Source organism: Chlamydotis macqueenii, chromosome 1 (assembly GCF_036417535.1).
Source record: "Chlamydotis macqueenii isolate bChlMac1 chromosome 1, bChlMac1.mat, whole genome shotgun sequence".
NCBI lineage: Eukaryota > Metazoa > Chordata > Aves > Otidiformes > Otididae > Chlamydotis > Chlamydotis macqueenii.
Genome location: NC_141556.1, coordinates 75,576,911 through 75,595,476, shown reverse-complemented (window position 1 = coordinate 75,595,476; position 18,566 = coordinate 75,576,911). Strand labels below are relative to the sequence as shown.

General features: G+C 38.4%; 1 protein-coding gene across 1 annotated transcript in view; it reads left to right on the top strand.

Moving 5' to 3' along the window:
- ITPR2 (inositol 1,4,5-trisphosphate receptor type 2) overlaps nucleotides 1–18,566 on the top strand; it is a 267,039-nt gene that overhangs the window by 102,794 nt on the left and 145,679 nt on the right. Inside the window, exons 22-30 of the mRNA XM_086756987.1 lie at nucleotides 1,303–1,496; nucleotides 4,399–4,531; nucleotides 5,370–5,427; nucleotides 6,957–7,122; nucleotides 9,088–9,261; nucleotides 14,379–14,468; nucleotides 14,620–14,745; nucleotides 15,672–15,794; nucleotides 17,438–17,638. Coding sequence (XP_086613113.1) covers nucleotides 1,303–1,496; nucleotides 4,399–4,531; nucleotides 5,370–5,427; nucleotides 6,957–7,122; nucleotides 9,088–9,261; nucleotides 14,379–14,468; nucleotides 14,620–14,745; nucleotides 15,672–15,794; nucleotides 17,438–17,638 — 1,265 coding nt within the window. The remainder of the gene's footprint in view (nucleotides 1–1,302; nucleotides 1,497–4,398; nucleotides 4,532–5,369; nucleotides 5,428–6,956; nucleotides 7,123–9,087; nucleotides 9,262–14,378; nucleotides 14,469–14,619; nucleotides 14,746–15,671; nucleotides 15,795–17,437; nucleotides 17,639–18,566) is intronic.

Here is an 18,566-nt window from a genome sequence, read left to right as displayed (position 1 = left end):
GACATACAGGAACTATTCAGGCTTACCTCAATAAAGCTACATTTCCTCCATTCTTTTGTTTGCTTCTGGTGTCATCTGGGTCTTGGTAGTCTTTCTGCAAAAAGATGATATCATTTTGCTTCCTTTCCTCCATTCGTTCATATCTGTACTTTGCAAGAGAGGAAAGTAATTAATGTAGGTAGGTAGCATGATACGCTTGTTCATTCTTCTCCCCACTTTTAGAAGAAGATAGTCATTGATTCACTGAGATGCTTTTCATATCAAAATTCACTATAAAGACAGAACAGATGGTATTGCTTGGTAGATTTTGCTAACTGGCATCATTGCTAGGTTCCGTTGCAACTAGACTGGACTAAAGTTTTTTGCTACATGAGCATAAAATTAGTTGTTTTTTTTCCCCAGATATCACTCATGAAGGGCACTGTGATTACAGGTACTAGTTTGACCTTCAGGACAGCCTTGAGGGTCCGACCTTCTCTTTGGACTTTTTTTGAAGGGGGATGATTGGCTATTTGTCAGTTGGTTTTGCTTTGTAGCCTGTCATTTGGACCACACGCAGAGAATGATCAGACTTGCACATCCTTGAATTTTTACTCTCTCTTAGCGTGACCATAAGATACTTGGATAGTTTCCTTCCAGCTTCTGCAGTGTCAAAACCAACCTTACTGTCTAGCACGTGTATTATGTCCAGTTGCCATAGAGAAGATATCAGTGGGAGCAGGCATGGAAAATGAACTCAGTTCAAAGCAAGGTCATCACCTGCAGCAATGGGAGATACAAGGGAAGTACCAATAAATATTTTCTAACAATAAACGTAGTCAAGTACTGGAATCGCTTGTCTAGGGATGCTGTATAATGTGGGATGTGCAATGATTAAATATTCTTAAAAACATGTTAAAATATTCTTAAAAACAAACCTCTTTCAGAAATGGTCTTAGATGTAGTTAATATGCCTTCAGAGAAGGGAATAGATTACATGAACTACTAAGATTCCTTTTGCTCTACTTTTTATGATTTCTTCAACGTATTAACAGAACTGTGGAAAGTTTTTGGCATGTTTTCCATCTGTTTACCTGTAAGAACTGGTCTCTTGGAAAATCAGTGTTGAAAATTGTCCCCAAACCACTGAATACTTTGAATGCATTCCTTCTCCTGAGTTTTGATCAGGAACTGAGAACTTCTTTTCAGTATGCTTATTAAGACTATAAAGGGTTTTGATGACATGGATGTATGTGTGATACATAGCTTTGCAAGCAAGATTTACTGATGGCAAATACATATGTGTTTGTGTTTAATGTGTAGGAAACAATGTTATGAGGACCATCCATGGTGTGGGAGAGATGATGACCCAAATGGTGCTGAGCAGAGGATCTATATTTCCCATCAGTGCCCCTGATGTACAGCCAAGCATTCACCCAAGCAAGCAAGCTAGCACCTCAGACAGCGAGGATGTGATCGTAATGGACACCAAATTGAAAATAATTGAGATTTTGCAGGTAATAATGATTGGTGGAATGTCACACAGCAGTCATTTCACAGTTATTTACTTACTCACATTGTGGCAAAGTTCTGTTACCTACATTCCTGCTATGCACCGAGCTGTTTGTTGTAAAAATAATGCTTTGATATGAGGAAGAATACTCCTCTTTGTGAACAACTGTACAGTTGTGGTCCTCACTCTGTTACACCTACTTCACTTCTGAAGGAACTAGATGCTGTAGAAACTCTGTCACTATTAATGTGAAAAGGCAGAACTTGTCCTTTAATCTGCCCCACTAATGTTCTCTGAAGACAGTATGTCTGTTGCCAGTCTCATTAACACTCATTTTACACTGGAGTAGATTATTTGACTTCAGTATTTGACTTTTCCTTTACAGTAGTTTGGTGAAGGGCAGAATTGGACCTAGATCAATGGAAGCCATGCAAGGCCATGCACTTTTGAAGTCCATTTCAGATTTCCACTGTTAGACTGAGAGTAATCTATGGGCTGCTATGATTTTCTGCTAGCTGAACTGACAAGCTGCACAACACTAGCGTGCCTCCTGAGAGAAAATTTTCACTTTGTGCCATTAGTAAGTGAAGTGGCACACATTTGTTCTGTATCTCAAATCACAGTTTCTGCAATACTTATGCACTGAAGGAATGTTTCAGTGTTTTCTATGAATTCTGTGGATCTGTTGATACCATTGTCACTTTTGAAGGATTCAATTTGTTCTGACTGCTTATAAATGATTTAGATTACCTGAATTACTTGTCATCTGAAAGACTGTCAATGGTTAGAGTATCTGCAATACTGCATACTTTGGTTCCAGAGCTCCTTTAGTTTACGGCTTATGGTGAAGGACAGAGTGTTATGAAGTTATATCATCTAAATAACACCATTCGTGTGTATTGATTCTCATTTTCATTTGTTTTTTGACTGAATTTTTTTCCATACTGTCTTGCTTTACTGGTTGATACCTAGGAGAATGATTCCAGGGCACCAGCCTCGTCCTGTGCATTCCTTGTCTGCTCACAGGCAAGAGAATAAAATTTAGTCTCATCCTTTCCTTTTTCATAGCACGTCCAGCGCAAGAGCACCTGGGATTGGAGAGCATTTAATCCTGATTTGTTACTTAGTACGTGATTTGTTAGTAATGGTTTAATCACATGGTCAAATTACTGTGGATTAGCAAATTGTCATATGTTGGGTGAATCACAGTAAATGTGCATATATATGATCTTAGTTCACGAGAAATACAAAATAATTCCATTTTGTTTAATATGCGATGGAGCGATGGAGGAGAATTAATTTAAATCACATTACCTTTCATTACTGTGCTATTACCCTAAATGGTGAGGAAGAACATTTTAGATTTATTGTATTATCCTGCATAGCTAGTACAATGGTGATTAAAACTATTCTATTCTAAGAAATATTTCAATTTATAATAATTTGATTCTCAATATATCCTTTTATTCCTTTAAGTAAAGACATTTTTTACTTAAGAACTTCCATTCTGCCAGCAGCCAGATTTAAACAGATAGCCTGATAAACTTAGTTGACTATGTGCGGACTTGGGAAATTTTTATTTTTAAAAATCTTGCTTGTACAGTTATAGGGTAGCTTCATCATGGACCCAAAATAAACCTGCCTTTTCTTCTTTTTTTTTTTGGTTTGAAGGTTTTAAAGAAAATATATTGTTTCTTAAACTGGCATTTTATTAGCTTTTAGACGGTATAGTCCTTGTCAAAGGCTATTACAGTATTCTGGGTCTGGGAAGCTTGTCTGAATTCAGTTAGAGATCAAAGAAGCAGGTTGCCACCATTTGCTAAGTCATCACCTGTCACCTGAGTCTTGGTAACTTAACATACGTGCTTTCATCTCCATGGACTGTAAGATACGTTAAATGATCTTAAACCTCTTTCATTGTATGCTTGCATTTACTGTGGGCAAGGAGCATGTGTGTGGGAGACACTGAAACTCAGTTGATGGGCAGTAAGTTCTTGAATAGAATCATAGAATGGCTTGGGCTGGAGGGGACCTTTAAAGGTCATCTAGTCCATCCCCCAAGTGTCAGATGTGTATGTTTCAGTCCTTAAACTTGTACTGATGTTTTATTTTCCTCACTATTTCAATATAAAAGCAGCGCTTCCAGCTTTGAATTAGGATTTTTTCTGTATGAGTTTCTGATTTCACAGCTGAGGAACAAAAGGCACCAAGAGTCAGAAGAAAGCAGAATGTTGAGTGAGGGAGATCTCTGCTACCATTACAGTGGTAGCTTCCAAAGCCAAACTTTTTTTGTTGTTTTTTTTTGTTGGTGGTGTTTTTTTTTTTCTGTGTGCTGGCAAAACTGCTAGGAGCTCATGAAGAACATGCTGTTTGCTCCTCACATCCTCAGCTGATGGCTGGCAATGTAAAAAAAGACAATACCAGGCTTGTGCTTCACTTCATGGGAGCCTGGAGTTACTGCAGCATCGCTGCCTTTGGCTGTCAGGCATCTGAGAGGGTGAGCCTTGAGCCTGTTATCTTTACTCTCAGCCCCACTCCACTTCTTATCTTCATGGGGCATTAGAAGTCCAACTGAAATATGAAATAATCAGATTCAACATGAGTTTGAATGTACTGATCAGGCTTGCAGGCAGTGTGGAGAAGGATGTGTGATGGAGCCTGTGGACAAATCCAGTCTCCTTCTTAGTATTCAGCAGTCGATAGGATAGAGTTCAGTATGTCTCAGGATGATCAGAGGGAAGAAAGAAATCACAGAAAACTGATGCATGTAATGGATTCTTTTTTCATAGTGTACATATATACTTAAAATAATTTACTTAAAATAATTCTGTATCCCTGTATGTTCCACTACAGAAAAATCCTAACTCAAAAAAGGAAAAGTCTTATTTTAAATTTTTTTCTTGTAGTTTATCCTCAGCGTTAGACTGGACTATAGAATATCCTACATGCTGTCTATCTATAAGAGGGAGTTTGGGGAAAACAATGAAACCATTGATAGCTCTACAACATCCCCACCTGACACACCAGGGATTGCCTCAGGTAAATGTCACTCTTGTATTACAATGTAAAATAATTCTGTGTAGACTACTGCAAAACAATGAACTCAGCTACACCAGAAAGGTGCATGCTGCTTAAAGTTGAAAAGCTTGTGGGAAAATGAAAATCTTAAGGAATCCCATAAAAATAAGATTTTTTTTTGCTGCCATATCCTTCTCTAACAAAAACATAATCCTTTTTTCCCATGATGACAATTTATTCTCTTATTTGTACTCTTCCCAAACCACTGCACAAAGACAAATGTAGTGGAGGATAGATCACGAAAAAATGGTTGGGATTAGATGAGGATAGTTTTAAGGAAGATGAATGTGGTATGGGAATGATGTGGCTTTCCAGGGTGCTTTCATGTGCACACAAGTGCTCAAAAGGCTGACTGCTGTCTCTGTGACCACCTGCAAGAAGGGGAGCATTGCTTTAATTGGAGGTGCTGTGTAACAGAGAGGTGGCTAGGTCTAAAGTACTGAATTCTTAAGTAGTAAGGTGTATTAAAGGTATTCTAAAGCAAAACGATGATGTGGTAAATAATCTGGTTTATGATAAATATTCTAAAGTTCATCTGTCTCATTTAGCTGCTTTGTGTGGGTTGGCTCATCTAGCAAAAATTATCTTAAGTTTCATATTCTCTGTCATTCATTCTTGGTCATTGTACAGCTCCTTGCACCGTGGAGCTCTGGTTTTGCCTAGTCGAGGGATATGCAGTTAGACCTTTACCTGATAACATCTACTTTAAAGAGAAACAGAGTTAAGTTTTGCTGTGCAGATTAAACAATAATAATTGGCTTTTTTTTGTTTTTTAATTTTTATTTTGATTGTTTTCCAGCAATTGTTCCTGACATAGATGAAATTGCAGCTCAAGCTGAAACCATGTTTGCTGGCAGGTATATTCTATGAAGTTTTACCTCTCTGTATTCATCTCTTTGTTCACATTGATATTGCTCATAGACAATCTCTGCTTTTTCTGTGTGTGTTTTCATACCCTTTTCTCTTCCTTTGGCTACTTCTTATTACACAGATAGAAAAGTGCTAGAAAAGACCTGGATTTCAAACAAGCAAACAGCCCAGTTGTTATAGATGGTTGTGGGACTGGAAATGACCACCCTCTTAGTTGCAAGAGAGTTGGTAGAAAGTTTTTGCTTTGTTCTCAGAGGTAGCTGGGGAATAGTGTACAGGTATACTGGGCTAAAACACACTAACTATTTATTTCTCTTATAATTCCTCACGTGGGGGCTTTTAAAGAAAGATCTTTTTCTATATACCTTATGGCTGTAGTCCCAAATTTCTTGGATCAGTAGGTTACTGTTGACCCTCAGTATTTATCATAATTACATGACCTGTTGTCATTGCACCTTTCTTTGAACTTATTTAGAAAGTTATGTCAACAATAATCTCTTTCATACGACTCCTCACATCAACTGTGGACCACTTGCCATGATCTTCTGGACCACCAGAGGCCTGCAGATCACAAGTTATGCATGCAGAGTTTTGGAAGTGGTTTCAGCTACTCTGTGAACAACAATAACAAAAAGCATGGAAAATATCCACACTGGAGAGTTATTACCATTATCACTATATTGGTTTAATTTTGCGGGTATAATTGTAATTATACCAGTAAAAATGAATTCCATTTAGACATGGCTGTAGACTTTAAAGTTTTTCTTGGAGCTAAGGATAATCATCTGTAATATGTGCGCTCTCATCTTTCCTCTCTCAGTCTCTTATGTGTTCTCAGTCTTTACTGGTGAGAGCAATACCTCCAGTCCTCTCCCTGAACTCCCACAATGTAAAACAACACACAGCCCTTGGCATCTGCATCTTTAACATGAACAGAGAGACTCAGTGGTTTCTTGGAAACATTATTTCTGCTTTGATATGTTAAGTGTAAATCTGCTTTCTGCTGTTCCAGATTATAAATATGATTCCAGAAATATGATGCCTTTGGCAATTCTTACTATTTTTGAGCTTATTTTTTCTTAAATGAAATTTTAATAGCAGCTGTAAAGGGAAGAAGTGAAAAGGAAAGGGCCAAATTAATCTCTGATGAAATGCTGTTTACTTCAATTAATTTGGGTTGGGGATGAGCTTGGCATAACTTATCCAAGACATAAATGAATGCTTTTGCAATATGGATTTTAATCACAACATTTGACACATTTCATACATGCTTACTTTCATTCCGTAGTGTCCATTCTGCTACCAGATTGCTGCAACAGCATATGACTGTAGCATTGAAGGCCTTATAAAGTATGTTAAAGTGTTTATAGTTTGCATCTTGCAGTGTATTTCATTTGGTTTTAAGAGCTCTGTCAAATGAAGACTTTGTGTACAGGCATATTTATGTCAAAAGCTTTTATTTTTTTTCTTATTTAATTTACTTTATTTGGTCTTTTTTTTCCCATTTCTGTTGCAGAAAGGAGAAGAGTGCAGTTCAGCTTGATGACGAAGGGGGCAGAACTTTTTTACGCGTCCTCATTCACCTCATCATGCACGACTACCCTCCTTTGCTCTCAGGTGCTCTGCACCTGCTATTTAAGCACTTCAGCCAGAGAGCAGAAGTTCTGCAAGCATTTAAACAGGTATGGATGGGCATAACGTTATTCCAGGAAACTGACTGTGGGGAAAGTCTTTCCAAAGATTGCTTTTCTTACCTAAATTGCTGTTTGTGGCATGACAGTGTTATTTTCTTATAGGTCCAGATTCAGCAGAGATTTTTTATTTTTTTTAATTAGAGTTGAACATATGTGCTAGCTATAGCTATGCACCTAGAAACAGTTATTTTGGCATTGCATTCATTACTGAAAACATAGGTCTGTGGTGACAGTTGGGACACACCTCTCACAGTGAGACATGATGTAGTGATCCATCAGAGACAGAGTTGTTAGCTCATGTTCTGCAAGCAGTGTACTGGTGTCCGTAATAAGACTTCCCTGTCTTCAGGGCTGCTTTGGCTGGGTATAAAGCTCTCCTGTTATTCATGTGGTGTTTCTAGTTCTAATTCAGGTGTCCTTGCATTGTGCTCTGCTGCATGATACAGATAATGCCCAAATAACAGGAAGGGAGGAATAGAGCCAAGCCTGTTTTCAGCTTTTATTCTTTCTGCTTGATAAGGGTGCATGTGCAGGCTCCATGTGTCAGTGGATTAGGATGGGGAGATCTGATGTCATGGGGCTGGATGACAGACATATCTCTGTTACGTAACCCTATATAACATATGTTGATAAGACCATCTGATGCTTATTTCAGGAGTTTGATAGCGTGTTGTCTCATCGTTATGTAAGATGTGGAGGTTTCTCTTGTTTAAAAACAGATGAATGATAAAGACCTGGAAAGCTTTTGTTTAATGTTTTTTGCAGTGTAGCATAATGGCCTCCCACCAGATAGTTAAAAGTTAGATCACGCTGGTTAGTTGCATAAATAGCTGTTATTCCCAGGTAAGCAAGGATTGAGTAGCTTAACATTTTTTTGTAAAGGAAGGAAAAAGCTAATTGACAAGTAAACAAAAAAGACATGGAATATGAATTACTGTGGATGAGCAGCATTCATAAATTCTGTAAAATAACAAGGTTTTACTAAACTAAGAGAGAAGATGATGAAAACTTTGTTTCAAAATAGTGAATATTGCCTGCAAGTAGTGAGGTTTTTTTTTTAATAACAGTGTCCCTATCAGTGTTCTTATCTGCAATGTGACTATAATCTTTCATGTAAGTGTGATTTCTTAATAGCGCTTATTGATTTACTGTGAAGATTGTTGTTAGGTTTTTTGCATATTATCTTCATTAATAATCTTGGGAGAGCAAAGAGCGTTACAAAGGAAGGAGATGTGTAGATCATGCTAAATCAAAAACTACAATTAACAGTGCAAAAAAGCTCAGAAAATTTTGAGCAGTACAAAAAAAGAAAAAGAAGTGAAGTTAATGGTTAATCTTAGTAGAGGCGACCACTCAGATGATGGGAAATTACCTGAACCTGAAAGTCAGCTTGAACAAGTTTTTCTAAGCTGGCCTAACAGTGTTGAAAATATGTTATTTTTCAATAATTGATTATGGTGATGTAGGTGATTACTAAAGTTGCTGGCCATTCTGTCTTTTCTTTGCATGTCCCAATTACTGGTCATATTTATTTTTTTTAATTCTTGTGAAGTACTGTGCTGAGGGGATAAGCTATTTCTAACCATATTGTTTTGATACCATACAACTGTATTGCTTCAATACCATGAGGATCATAATCATTGCATCAGAGCTAACTCTGCATAGAACTCAAGGGTTTGTAAATACGTGCTTGTGCAGTATATGAAAGAAGGTGAAGAAATGTTGTGAATATTATACCTGTCCTGTTTTAGGCAGCCACAGTCTCTGTCTCTGTTACAGGTTTTTCATGAATGGAGGCTAAAAAACCTGCGTGTGCCATGTTTCAATCTCATAGGGAAGGTTACATAAAGCACCTGAAAAGAGAGGCTTAGAATGGAAACTGTTAAGCAAATTACCCAGGCATAAGTGCTGGTGCTACTACTGTAATAGCTTCACAATTTTCTGTATTTCCAGGTTCAGTTGTTAGTGTCTAATCAAGATGTTGATAACTACAAGCAAATCAAAGCTGATCTTGATCAGCTACGTTTGACTGTAGAAAAATCGGAATTGTGGGTTGAGAAGAGCAGCAATTATGAGAGTGGAGAGGTGGGCGACAATCAAACCAAAGGAGGAGAAGAGCCAATAGAGGTGAGTTTAAAGCCTTTGCTGATGGAATTGTTTCCATATTGATAGGTAGTTTAATGAACAACTGCAAATTTGTGGTCTGGTTAATCAGAATAGCAAAAGCAAGAATGTGCACTATTCTGCCTGCTTTTGGTTACTGTGTTCTTATATAGAATCATAGAACAGTTTGGATTGGAAAGGACCTTTAAAGGTCATCTAGTCCAACCCCCCTGCAAGGAGCAGGGACATCTCCAACCAGATCAGATTGCTCAGAGCCCCGTCCAACCTGGCCTTGAATGTTTCCAGGGATGTGGCATCCACCACCTCTCTGGGCAACCCCTTCCAGTGTTCCACCACCACTGTTGTAAAAAATGTCTTCCTTATGTCCAGTCTAGAATCTGCCTCCCTCTATTTTAAAACCATTACCCCTCATCTTATCACAACAGGCCCTGCTAAAGAGTTTCTCCCCGTCTTTCTTATAAGCCCCTTTTAGTACTGGAAGGCCACTATCAGGTCTTCCTGGAGCTTTCTCTTCTCCAGGCTGAACAGCCCCGACTCTCTCAGCCTGTCCTCATAGGAGCCTGTCCTTACGGACCTGTCTTTGTACTAGTGAGCAAGCCAAGTGTATGGCATCCCTGTGGCCAAGGAAGTAATCTAGGGATCACGTGTTGGCAGTTGTGTTGACTTGCTGGAAGAAAGAAGGTGTAGGAAGTACCTGTTCCTGCAACTAGGGGAGAGGAGCACAATCAAACCCATATTTTCAAGCATCATAAGTAATTTGACTCTCCGCCAAGCTTAAGACTGATGTAAGAATACTGAGATTTTGTAGGCAAACAAATCTTTTTCTCTGTATATATTGTGATTTGAGAAACTTTAGAATTCGAATCTGGAACCATGAAGACCTGATTTTAAAAAAAAATTAATTTTAAATTATAATTTTGTTTTTAAGTGAAAGTTAAGGTCCTCATGTAATCACCTAACTCCAATCTGAGTCTTTAAGAAAATGCAAAGTGTTACAAGAGTTGCTACAGTTGAGGTTTGTGGCATAATAGCAGATAAAGCAGACTTTCCCACATAATATTTATTCCCACTTTTCCATTTTCATCAGAGGAAGTGGGAAGAGATGAAAAACTGTGATTTCTGACACAGCACTTCCCTTACTCTCTTGGTGGTAGATTCTACCCTAATGGAAAGAAAACAGGCAAGGAAGCCATCAGGGGAAGTTTAGTAGGAAGCCAAGTGGAGATTATACAGCATTGTGAATCCAGTGCTTGAAGGAAAAGGAAGAGCCGTTGAGAAGACACAGGATGTTTGCAGATGTCTATGACGTACACTTGGCCTTTCAGATGGGAAAGCAGATTTTAGGTGGCTTTTCCCCGATGGAAAATCCAGGAGTTCAAGGGAGAATCCTAATTTCTTGGGACAGCGTAGGTCCTACTCTTTCTCTGATACAATGTGGCTGAATTTAGTGATGTTAGAACTGGGAAGGTATCTGTACTTTATGAACTTAAGTATGTGGGATTTCCTACTTTCTTTCCTCAAACATAGCTCTAGTAGGAAAGAAAATATTCCTTTATGTATTTAATGAATGAAAAACGTAATGGGGAAACGGGATACAGAATTGCAGCAGGATATTGGCAAGGTTTTTTAGCTATAATACATTTTAAAAGTGTAATAAGATCCCTTTTATTCCTACAGATAGCCCTCACGGCAAAGAAACTCCAGGAAGAGGGGACAAAACAATGTGCTAGAAACAGAAGCATCTCTAAATGGGATTCAGTGTTTTTTTCCCATGAGGCATTTGTGGGCCTGTATGGATTAACAGTGCTTCAGTAGATGCACAATATTATCTCTGGCAGATCTGAGAGAGTATTGTATCAGAGCAGTAATATGTAATCTGCACAACTGGTTAGATCATCTGGTGGTAATTCCGTGAGAGCTGTGCCAGGTTACAATAGCTCAGAATCTTGCCCATTATTTTTTCCTCTGTTAAATTATTCTTTAAGAGTCAGGAAATGTTTTTACCTGGCACTACTTTAAACAGTGAATACTCTCTTTGAGATCTTAAGTCAGACGTAAGAGGTGAGGTGCTGGTCATAATGTACAATGTGTGAAGCAGGTGGCTAGCTTCAAGCAGATAAACATCCCTGTGACATCCATGCTTTCTTGGAATGGATGCTGGGTATTCAGTACTGAGCTGGATGAACCTCTCGGTCTTTAGGGAATATGCTTCGTTTGCCTGTGCTTAATTTTTCCCAAACAAAATTGAAGTGTGCACAAGGGCTTTACATTCCAGAACAGTCTTCTGTTAAGCCCAAGTTTCTGTCCTCATTGAAGCACATTGCAAGATTGGCATAAGAATTTTAAGAAATCAAATAGATTTTTGTTTGCCCTTAGGCTTCTGAGTCTTTTAGGGTAATTGTTTCCACCTTTCTGTCATAACCTTTCTGTCATAACCATAAGAGACTTATGCTTCGTTTTTTTTTTTTTTTCAGTCATATGACTCCAGAAATGGCTCTGTAGAAAAAAAAGACCACATTCTTCTAAATAAAGTATCTAGAGTTCCCCACAGGAAAACCAACAAATCTTACATCCATGCAAGATCATCTTGATAGGAATTGGAGATCAGAATTATAGGAAAGAGTGCTTGGAGTTAGGTCAGACATAAATTAGACACCATATAGGATTAGGAAGAAATGCTGAAATTGATCTCACATAACTGAGTCTTGCTTGAGAAGGGAAAAGCGGATAAAGCCTTTTTACTTTGTTATTTCTAGGAAGGATGCTATGAGTCTGTATAGATACCATGGACTATGGAAAGTGTGGTTTTTACTGTCCCGTTGCTGGAGTATGCATTGGTGGTGTAGCACCAGATTTGTGGAGGCAGAATAGACAGTCTCAGTGAATGGGCTCTCAGGTGGAGCTGGAATACAGTGCGATGGCATTTCAAGAGTTTCTCATCTTTGTCGTCTGCTGAGAAAGTTCAGTGAGGTTTCAAGTGGCACAAACATTCAGCACCCTTAAGGGTCTGGTGTTCACTTACTGTCCTTTTTTGGTCTGTGGCAGTTTGCTTTGGTTCTGGGAATGTTTAAACAAACATCTCCTGAATCCATAGGTTGAGATTGCGCATAGAAACTTCTGAAGAGTGCCACTCACTCCCCTGGTAAGTAAATACAGCCTGTGGAGAGCAAAGCTGTGCCACCGTGATGCTGACTAGTGCCTTGCACAGTTGTCCTGCTGAGATGAGTGAGACTGTTTCAGCAGTGGGGAACTGCTCAGACTGAAACCTGGAGGCTGTCAAGAAAGGATCCTAAGGCTGATGCAGAGTTGATATCCTGAGAATTTTCTGAATAGAGGAAGTAATCTTTTTTAGAAAATATTATTTCCTAAAGATGGGGAGAGAAACTTGGATGAGAAGCTTTCTCAGTGCGATCTGTGTGACTCCCTGTCCCCTATGGAAAAGCATGACAGATCACGGGGCGTAATGCGGCAAGATATGCAACGGAGTGTCTCTGGTATCCCAGTGGTGTGATTATCTCTTGATAACTACATCCCTGGCACACTCTTAGGGGTTCAAGAAACAGGTTTTTATTTGGTTAAGAGAAAGGATAGATTCAGCAGTTTAATGCTGATCAGCCCTTCCAGATGAAACATATGGTTCGCGTGGATTATAAAACTACGTTGATTGAGGAATAATGTGGATAAAAGTAACAGGTAAATTAATCTTGGTTAACCCGCAGTCCCAGAACAGAGGAGGGTGGTTAATTACAGCAAAGAGCCTGAAATATCTTCCAAAGTATTGATTCAAACAGCTAGAGAGAAGGCAGCATGCATACTAACAAACCTAAACAAATAAAAATGCACTGTTGTTGCATAGATCAACATGACCATGCCGAACAGCAGTGCTGACATCGTTATAAACAGCTTCCATGGCCAAGTGGTGCAGCTGTTCTTACCCCACTGGAAATTAAGACGGGGTTTATTAAGATGGGATTTATAGAACTCCTAATCTTCACCATCAGCTAAGAAGGTTCAGAGAGAGGTTTCATGAGGTATAAACATTCAGATTGGCTTGCACGTGTGTGTTTTAGCATAATTCTCTTCTCTAAAACAGTGGGAAGTTTGAGGATATGATGAAACTCAGAAGCGCACTTGTTTGGTTCTTTTTTTTTTTAGGCTGTCACACTGGTTTACATCCTTGTGATTATACTGTGAGGCAGTTTCAAGATCTGCTACAGTTTTTCCACATGCTTAATAATTTCATCATCCAAACTCCAATCTTTAAATTTTTTGTGTTTCCAGATAAGAAAGACTGACCATAGCTGGCAGCAGGAAAAAAAAAATCGCTACCAGTATTCTAAGTGTATTTGTGTAGATGTTCTTCCATGCTTTGGCTGAGATACACATGGAAAGGTGCATGGGTGTTGGCAGTTACTTGCTGACTTGATTTCTCTTATTTATCATACCCTGCCAGGGCTTTCTAAGAGCCAGAACCCAGAGCATATGGCATCATGACCGGATGTTGCAGTTTAACATAAGGTTCTCGTTTGTTTTTTAAATCTTTTCCTGCATCATCTGGAGATAAGGACAGAAGTGTCATCTTCATGGGAGGAACATCTCTAATTTCCACATGCTACTTGTTCTTCTCTCCTGCTGAGAGCCCTACTCTACTTATCTCAACTACAGAGGTCATCTTAAGCTCTTTCTCCAGACTTTTTATGTTCACATACACAGACTTGGTAATCTTTCTAGCTGTATTGGAGATTTTTGGAACAAGTGGTGGCTATTGAAATACCTCTGTGGTCCCTCTTCTCGTAGTATCTAAATTCCTTGGGACGTCTAGTCTGTGATTTAGGGACATGTTCTTTTTTAGGAGGGTCAGAATCATGAAGAGATAGAGTAATAGTCTCTAATCATGTTGGAAATCTGAAACAAGGGAAGGACTTGAATGTACATCTTCTAACTCACTGGACAGTAACTGGTGGATGGTTATTGAAGAGTCTTTTTGTTTATTATCTCTGTTATATCTGTTCCCTATGAGCTGCTGTAATGCTGCTTCTTCACTTGCTGTTATTAAATAAAATTAGTTCATGTTGAGGAAATGCAATAGATTTCCACTCGTTGTATGTTCTTTGTTACAGGAGCCAAATATTTTGAGTCCAATACAGGATGGGACGAAAAAACCTCAGATAGACAGCAATAAAAGCAATAACTACAATATTGTTAAAGAGGTTGGTATATCTGCGAAGAAAATTGCTTGACATTTTTTTGATAAGTAGATTTAGTATTTATTTTGAAAGAATGTATTTTTGTTTGGTTTTGTCTGACATGACTTGTTCTTTGCTTGCTTGCCTGCTTATTTGTTTGTTTGTTTGTTTATAGATTTTGATTCGACTCAGCAAACTTTGTGTTCAGAATAAAAAATGTCGGAATCAACAGCAGCGATTGCTGAAAAATATGGGCGCCCACTTGGTGGTCTTGGACCTTCTGCAGATACCCTATGAAAAGGTTGTCCTCATAATTTTAGTGGTAAAGAACATGAACTCAATAAAAGAAAAGGTCTGAAAAGGCCCAACAATCAGTGTGAATGTTTTTGTTTAATTGAATCCAGTCAACTATGGTACAGACATGAAATGATGGTGTGAGTGCTATTGCAGATATGTAAGGTGGACAAAATCTTTCAAGGATCAAGTCTGAAGTAATTTCTTTGTTTCTGTGGTGGAAGCTTCTAACCTACTTCCACTTGCAGGATTTTCAGAAGATAATGTGGTTTTGCACTAATTTAGTGGCATTGAGCATACAAATGAATGATCTAGATATTCTTTTAAAGAGCACATCCTCCTACATCTTGTAGGAAGCACTGAGAGGAGATAAAACCTCTTCTGGGCTGCATTTTCCTGAGTGTTACACACTAGTGCTCTGATATAGACACTAGGTTCAGCTCTCTTCGGTAAAATAGTGCTTGTTCACATAGGTGGTTCACGTATTATATGAGAGAAATATAAAAAGGAGATGAAACTAGACATATATTTATGTGGGAGTATGAACATATATATGCACGTAGGTGTACACAGACATGCATGCATACATCTGTTTCTATATGCAACTACATAAAAGCCAAAGCTTTTCAAAAGCTTAAAATCAATGCAGACTAGAGAACATTTTTTGAAAATCAAGCCACTTGGCACTTTTTATATCTAGGAAATGATGCATGAGGAAATCTTACTTTGAGTTTGTGCCCTTACCTGTGACTCCCTGTGATCAAGTCAATTCAGAGTAAGGTGTGGCCTCTAAGTGACTCTGAAGAAAACTGGATCAGTTGTTTTTGCCAGAGGGATAATTCCTGCCCTAAAAAAGGCTGAATTCACGCCGTGCAGTTTTAACAAGTGTGCTTAGGTATGCCCAGCTGATTAGTTTGTCTTTTCTTTCTGCAGAGCGATGAAAAGATGAATGAAGTTATGAATCTAGCCCATACTTTTCTTCAGAATTTCTGTCGAGGAAATCCTCAGAATCAAGTTCTCCTCCACAAAAATCTCAACTTGTTCTTAACTCCAGGGGTAAGTATTTCATTTTTAGGACAATATTATAATTGGAAGTAAATTTGGACTTGTTGAAAAATTACACCTATAAATAAATTATTTCATTAAATTTTGCCCTCTCTGCCTTCTCTTCTCTGTCCTTATTTTTTCTCCCTTACTGTCTTCTCTTCTCTCTCCTGTCTTTTCTCCTTTACCGTTGCTCTTTATGTCATTGTTTTTAACGTTGTCATTTTAGAGGTGGAAAACAATATTACCTGTGGGATTTACTGGAAGTATCTATAAACATGTGTCACTTCATCACATCATATTTAGCTTGACTCTGATCTTACTCATTCTAACTCACTCACAGAGGGCCTACAAGTCAGAGTAGAAGATGCTGTGAATATGCTGTTGTGAGGCTTGTGTGGCAGCAGAATCAGACCCATACATTTTTGTTGATGATGCTTCCATTTGGTTCAACTAATCTAAAGTTTGATCTTTTATTCAATCGTTGTCTTGACATTAAACCTCTGTTTAATTAAAAATTAAATATATATATATATGTGTGTGTGTGTGTTTACCGATATAGTCATATAGCATGACACCCTGTTCTGTGGCAGACCTACTGAGCAAAAACATGGTTTTATTTGAAAAAGCGTGAGTTTTAGGTTTGTAGACCTCTGCCCTATATACATTACTCTAGGAAACATTTGTGCTGTTATTTTTCATTTATGCTTTTTTTTGGTGAAGTTAGTGAAGGGCAATGAGCTGCCCACAGGGAGGACTAGCGCCCAGACTCCATCCTATCCAGCACTGACAGTTAACTCAGGTGCCAAGTATGGAGCCTACTTGCACTTGCATTTCTGTTCTTTCAAATGTGATCTTCTGATCTTCCCAGTTACCGTGCTTTTCTTCACATTGTGTTGTAAACTTGGTGTAGATTCCTTTCAGATGACACTAAACAGAAAGGTATACTCTGGGAGCACACCTGACCCTCATAAGCTTTTAGTCCAGAGGACCAAACTAGAACAAGTTTGAAGCAAAAGCCCCCAGAATGCATGAAGTCTGGATGCTGGGTCCTCAGCAGCATCGCTTTCTTGCTGCAGATCTGCTCCTCTTGTACTGTGCTGCTCTCTGATTAGAAACATAGCCTTTAGGCTCCCTCTGTAGTTAATGTGGAAAGAGATGTTCTCTCAGAGAGTGACTGGACTACTACACGTGCAATGGTTTGCCAGCTGGAAATGCCTTCCTCTGTGAACCATAGAGGCAGGTATGGTTCCGTTAGCTACTATAGAGGTAGCTAATCGTCTTATTTGCTTTCCTCAATGCAAAGTTTGATGGTGAGTGGAATGAAGGCAGTGTCAGTTGTCGTGCATACCAAAGTCTCTACAGAGTGGTCTAGCAGCATAATGCGTTATGTGTGTGTTGTCATCTTCCACATGGGCACAGATTTTGTTAATGTCGCCTTTAGGACCATTTTGTACTCATAGGAGAGCTTGAAGAAATCCCCTCATGCATGAAAGCTAGGCCATAAGGTCATTGCTTCATCACTAGGCTGATGCACATTCTCCAGTTTCCTTTTACCAATGTGCCCTTTGCTCCTCTAGAATCCTATGAATCTTTCAATCTCAATACAAATCTGCTGTTCTTCTAAGGCTGCTTTGAATTTAATCTGTTTTTAGCTCCTGGAAGCTGAAACCATGCGGCACATCTTCATGAATAATTACCTTCTGTGTAATGAAATTAGTGAAAGAGTGGTGCAGCACTTCGTACACTGTATTGAGACCCATGGCCGTCATGTGGAGTACCTGCGTTTCCTGCAGACCATTGTGAAAGCAGATGGCAAATATGTGAAAAAATGCCAGGACATGGTAATGACAGAGGTAAGTGAAGGGTTCGTATGTTAATCACTCTCATGTGATGTCTTTTTAACACACTAGTATTTTGAGGTTGCTTTTTCTGCTCTTAGTATCAATGGGATATAATGGCATCATCGCTTTAGAATTTTAAATGGGATCACAAATAATGAATATTTTAGCAGGCCTTTTGGGGAGTTTAATTTTGTAAGGCCATCTGTATAACTACTAGAAAGAAAACATGAGTGTTAGCATGGTGATAGAGAGATGTCTATTTGTAGATGATGTAGCATGGAAATCTCAGAGTTACATAAACCTTCATTTTCCTGTACTATAATTTAGGATCCCATTTAAGCATGAAACTTGCCATATTCTGGCATAGTTTTGTCATATAAGAGGTTTTTACCTCTATGGATTTGTCTAAATAATGTTGTAGACCGTTTTTAAGTGTGTAACCAAGTAGTAATTCTAGTTTCTGCTTTTGTTTCTTTTGTTCCGGAGCATTTCCTTTAAGTCAGTAGAGCTACTCTAGCTTTAACTAACTAAATTCAGAGTCTGACCTGGTAAATTCCACAGAATGGTTTGTAGACAAATCTTTATGCCAATAAAGTTACTAGGAAAATACCTAATTGACTTGTCTGCAAGCACACACATATATATAGTGTGCATGATAAATGAAGTCTTCAACTTGCAGACACTCGTGCATTTAACTGTAATTATGTTAACAATTCAATGAGATTAATAAGTGGGTGAAGTTGAATATGGTGAAAAGTCTTCCAAGGAACATTTTTATTTACTTCAGAAGGTGCATTCTTTTTTGGGTTTTTTTTTTGAAGAGACATCTTCACAACGAAAACAGAGATAAGCTCTAGTTGTGGTATGAACAAAACTAAAACCTTCTGAAATTTTGTCCCACAGCAACAAAGAGGAAAAACTTCTAATTAAGAAAATAAAG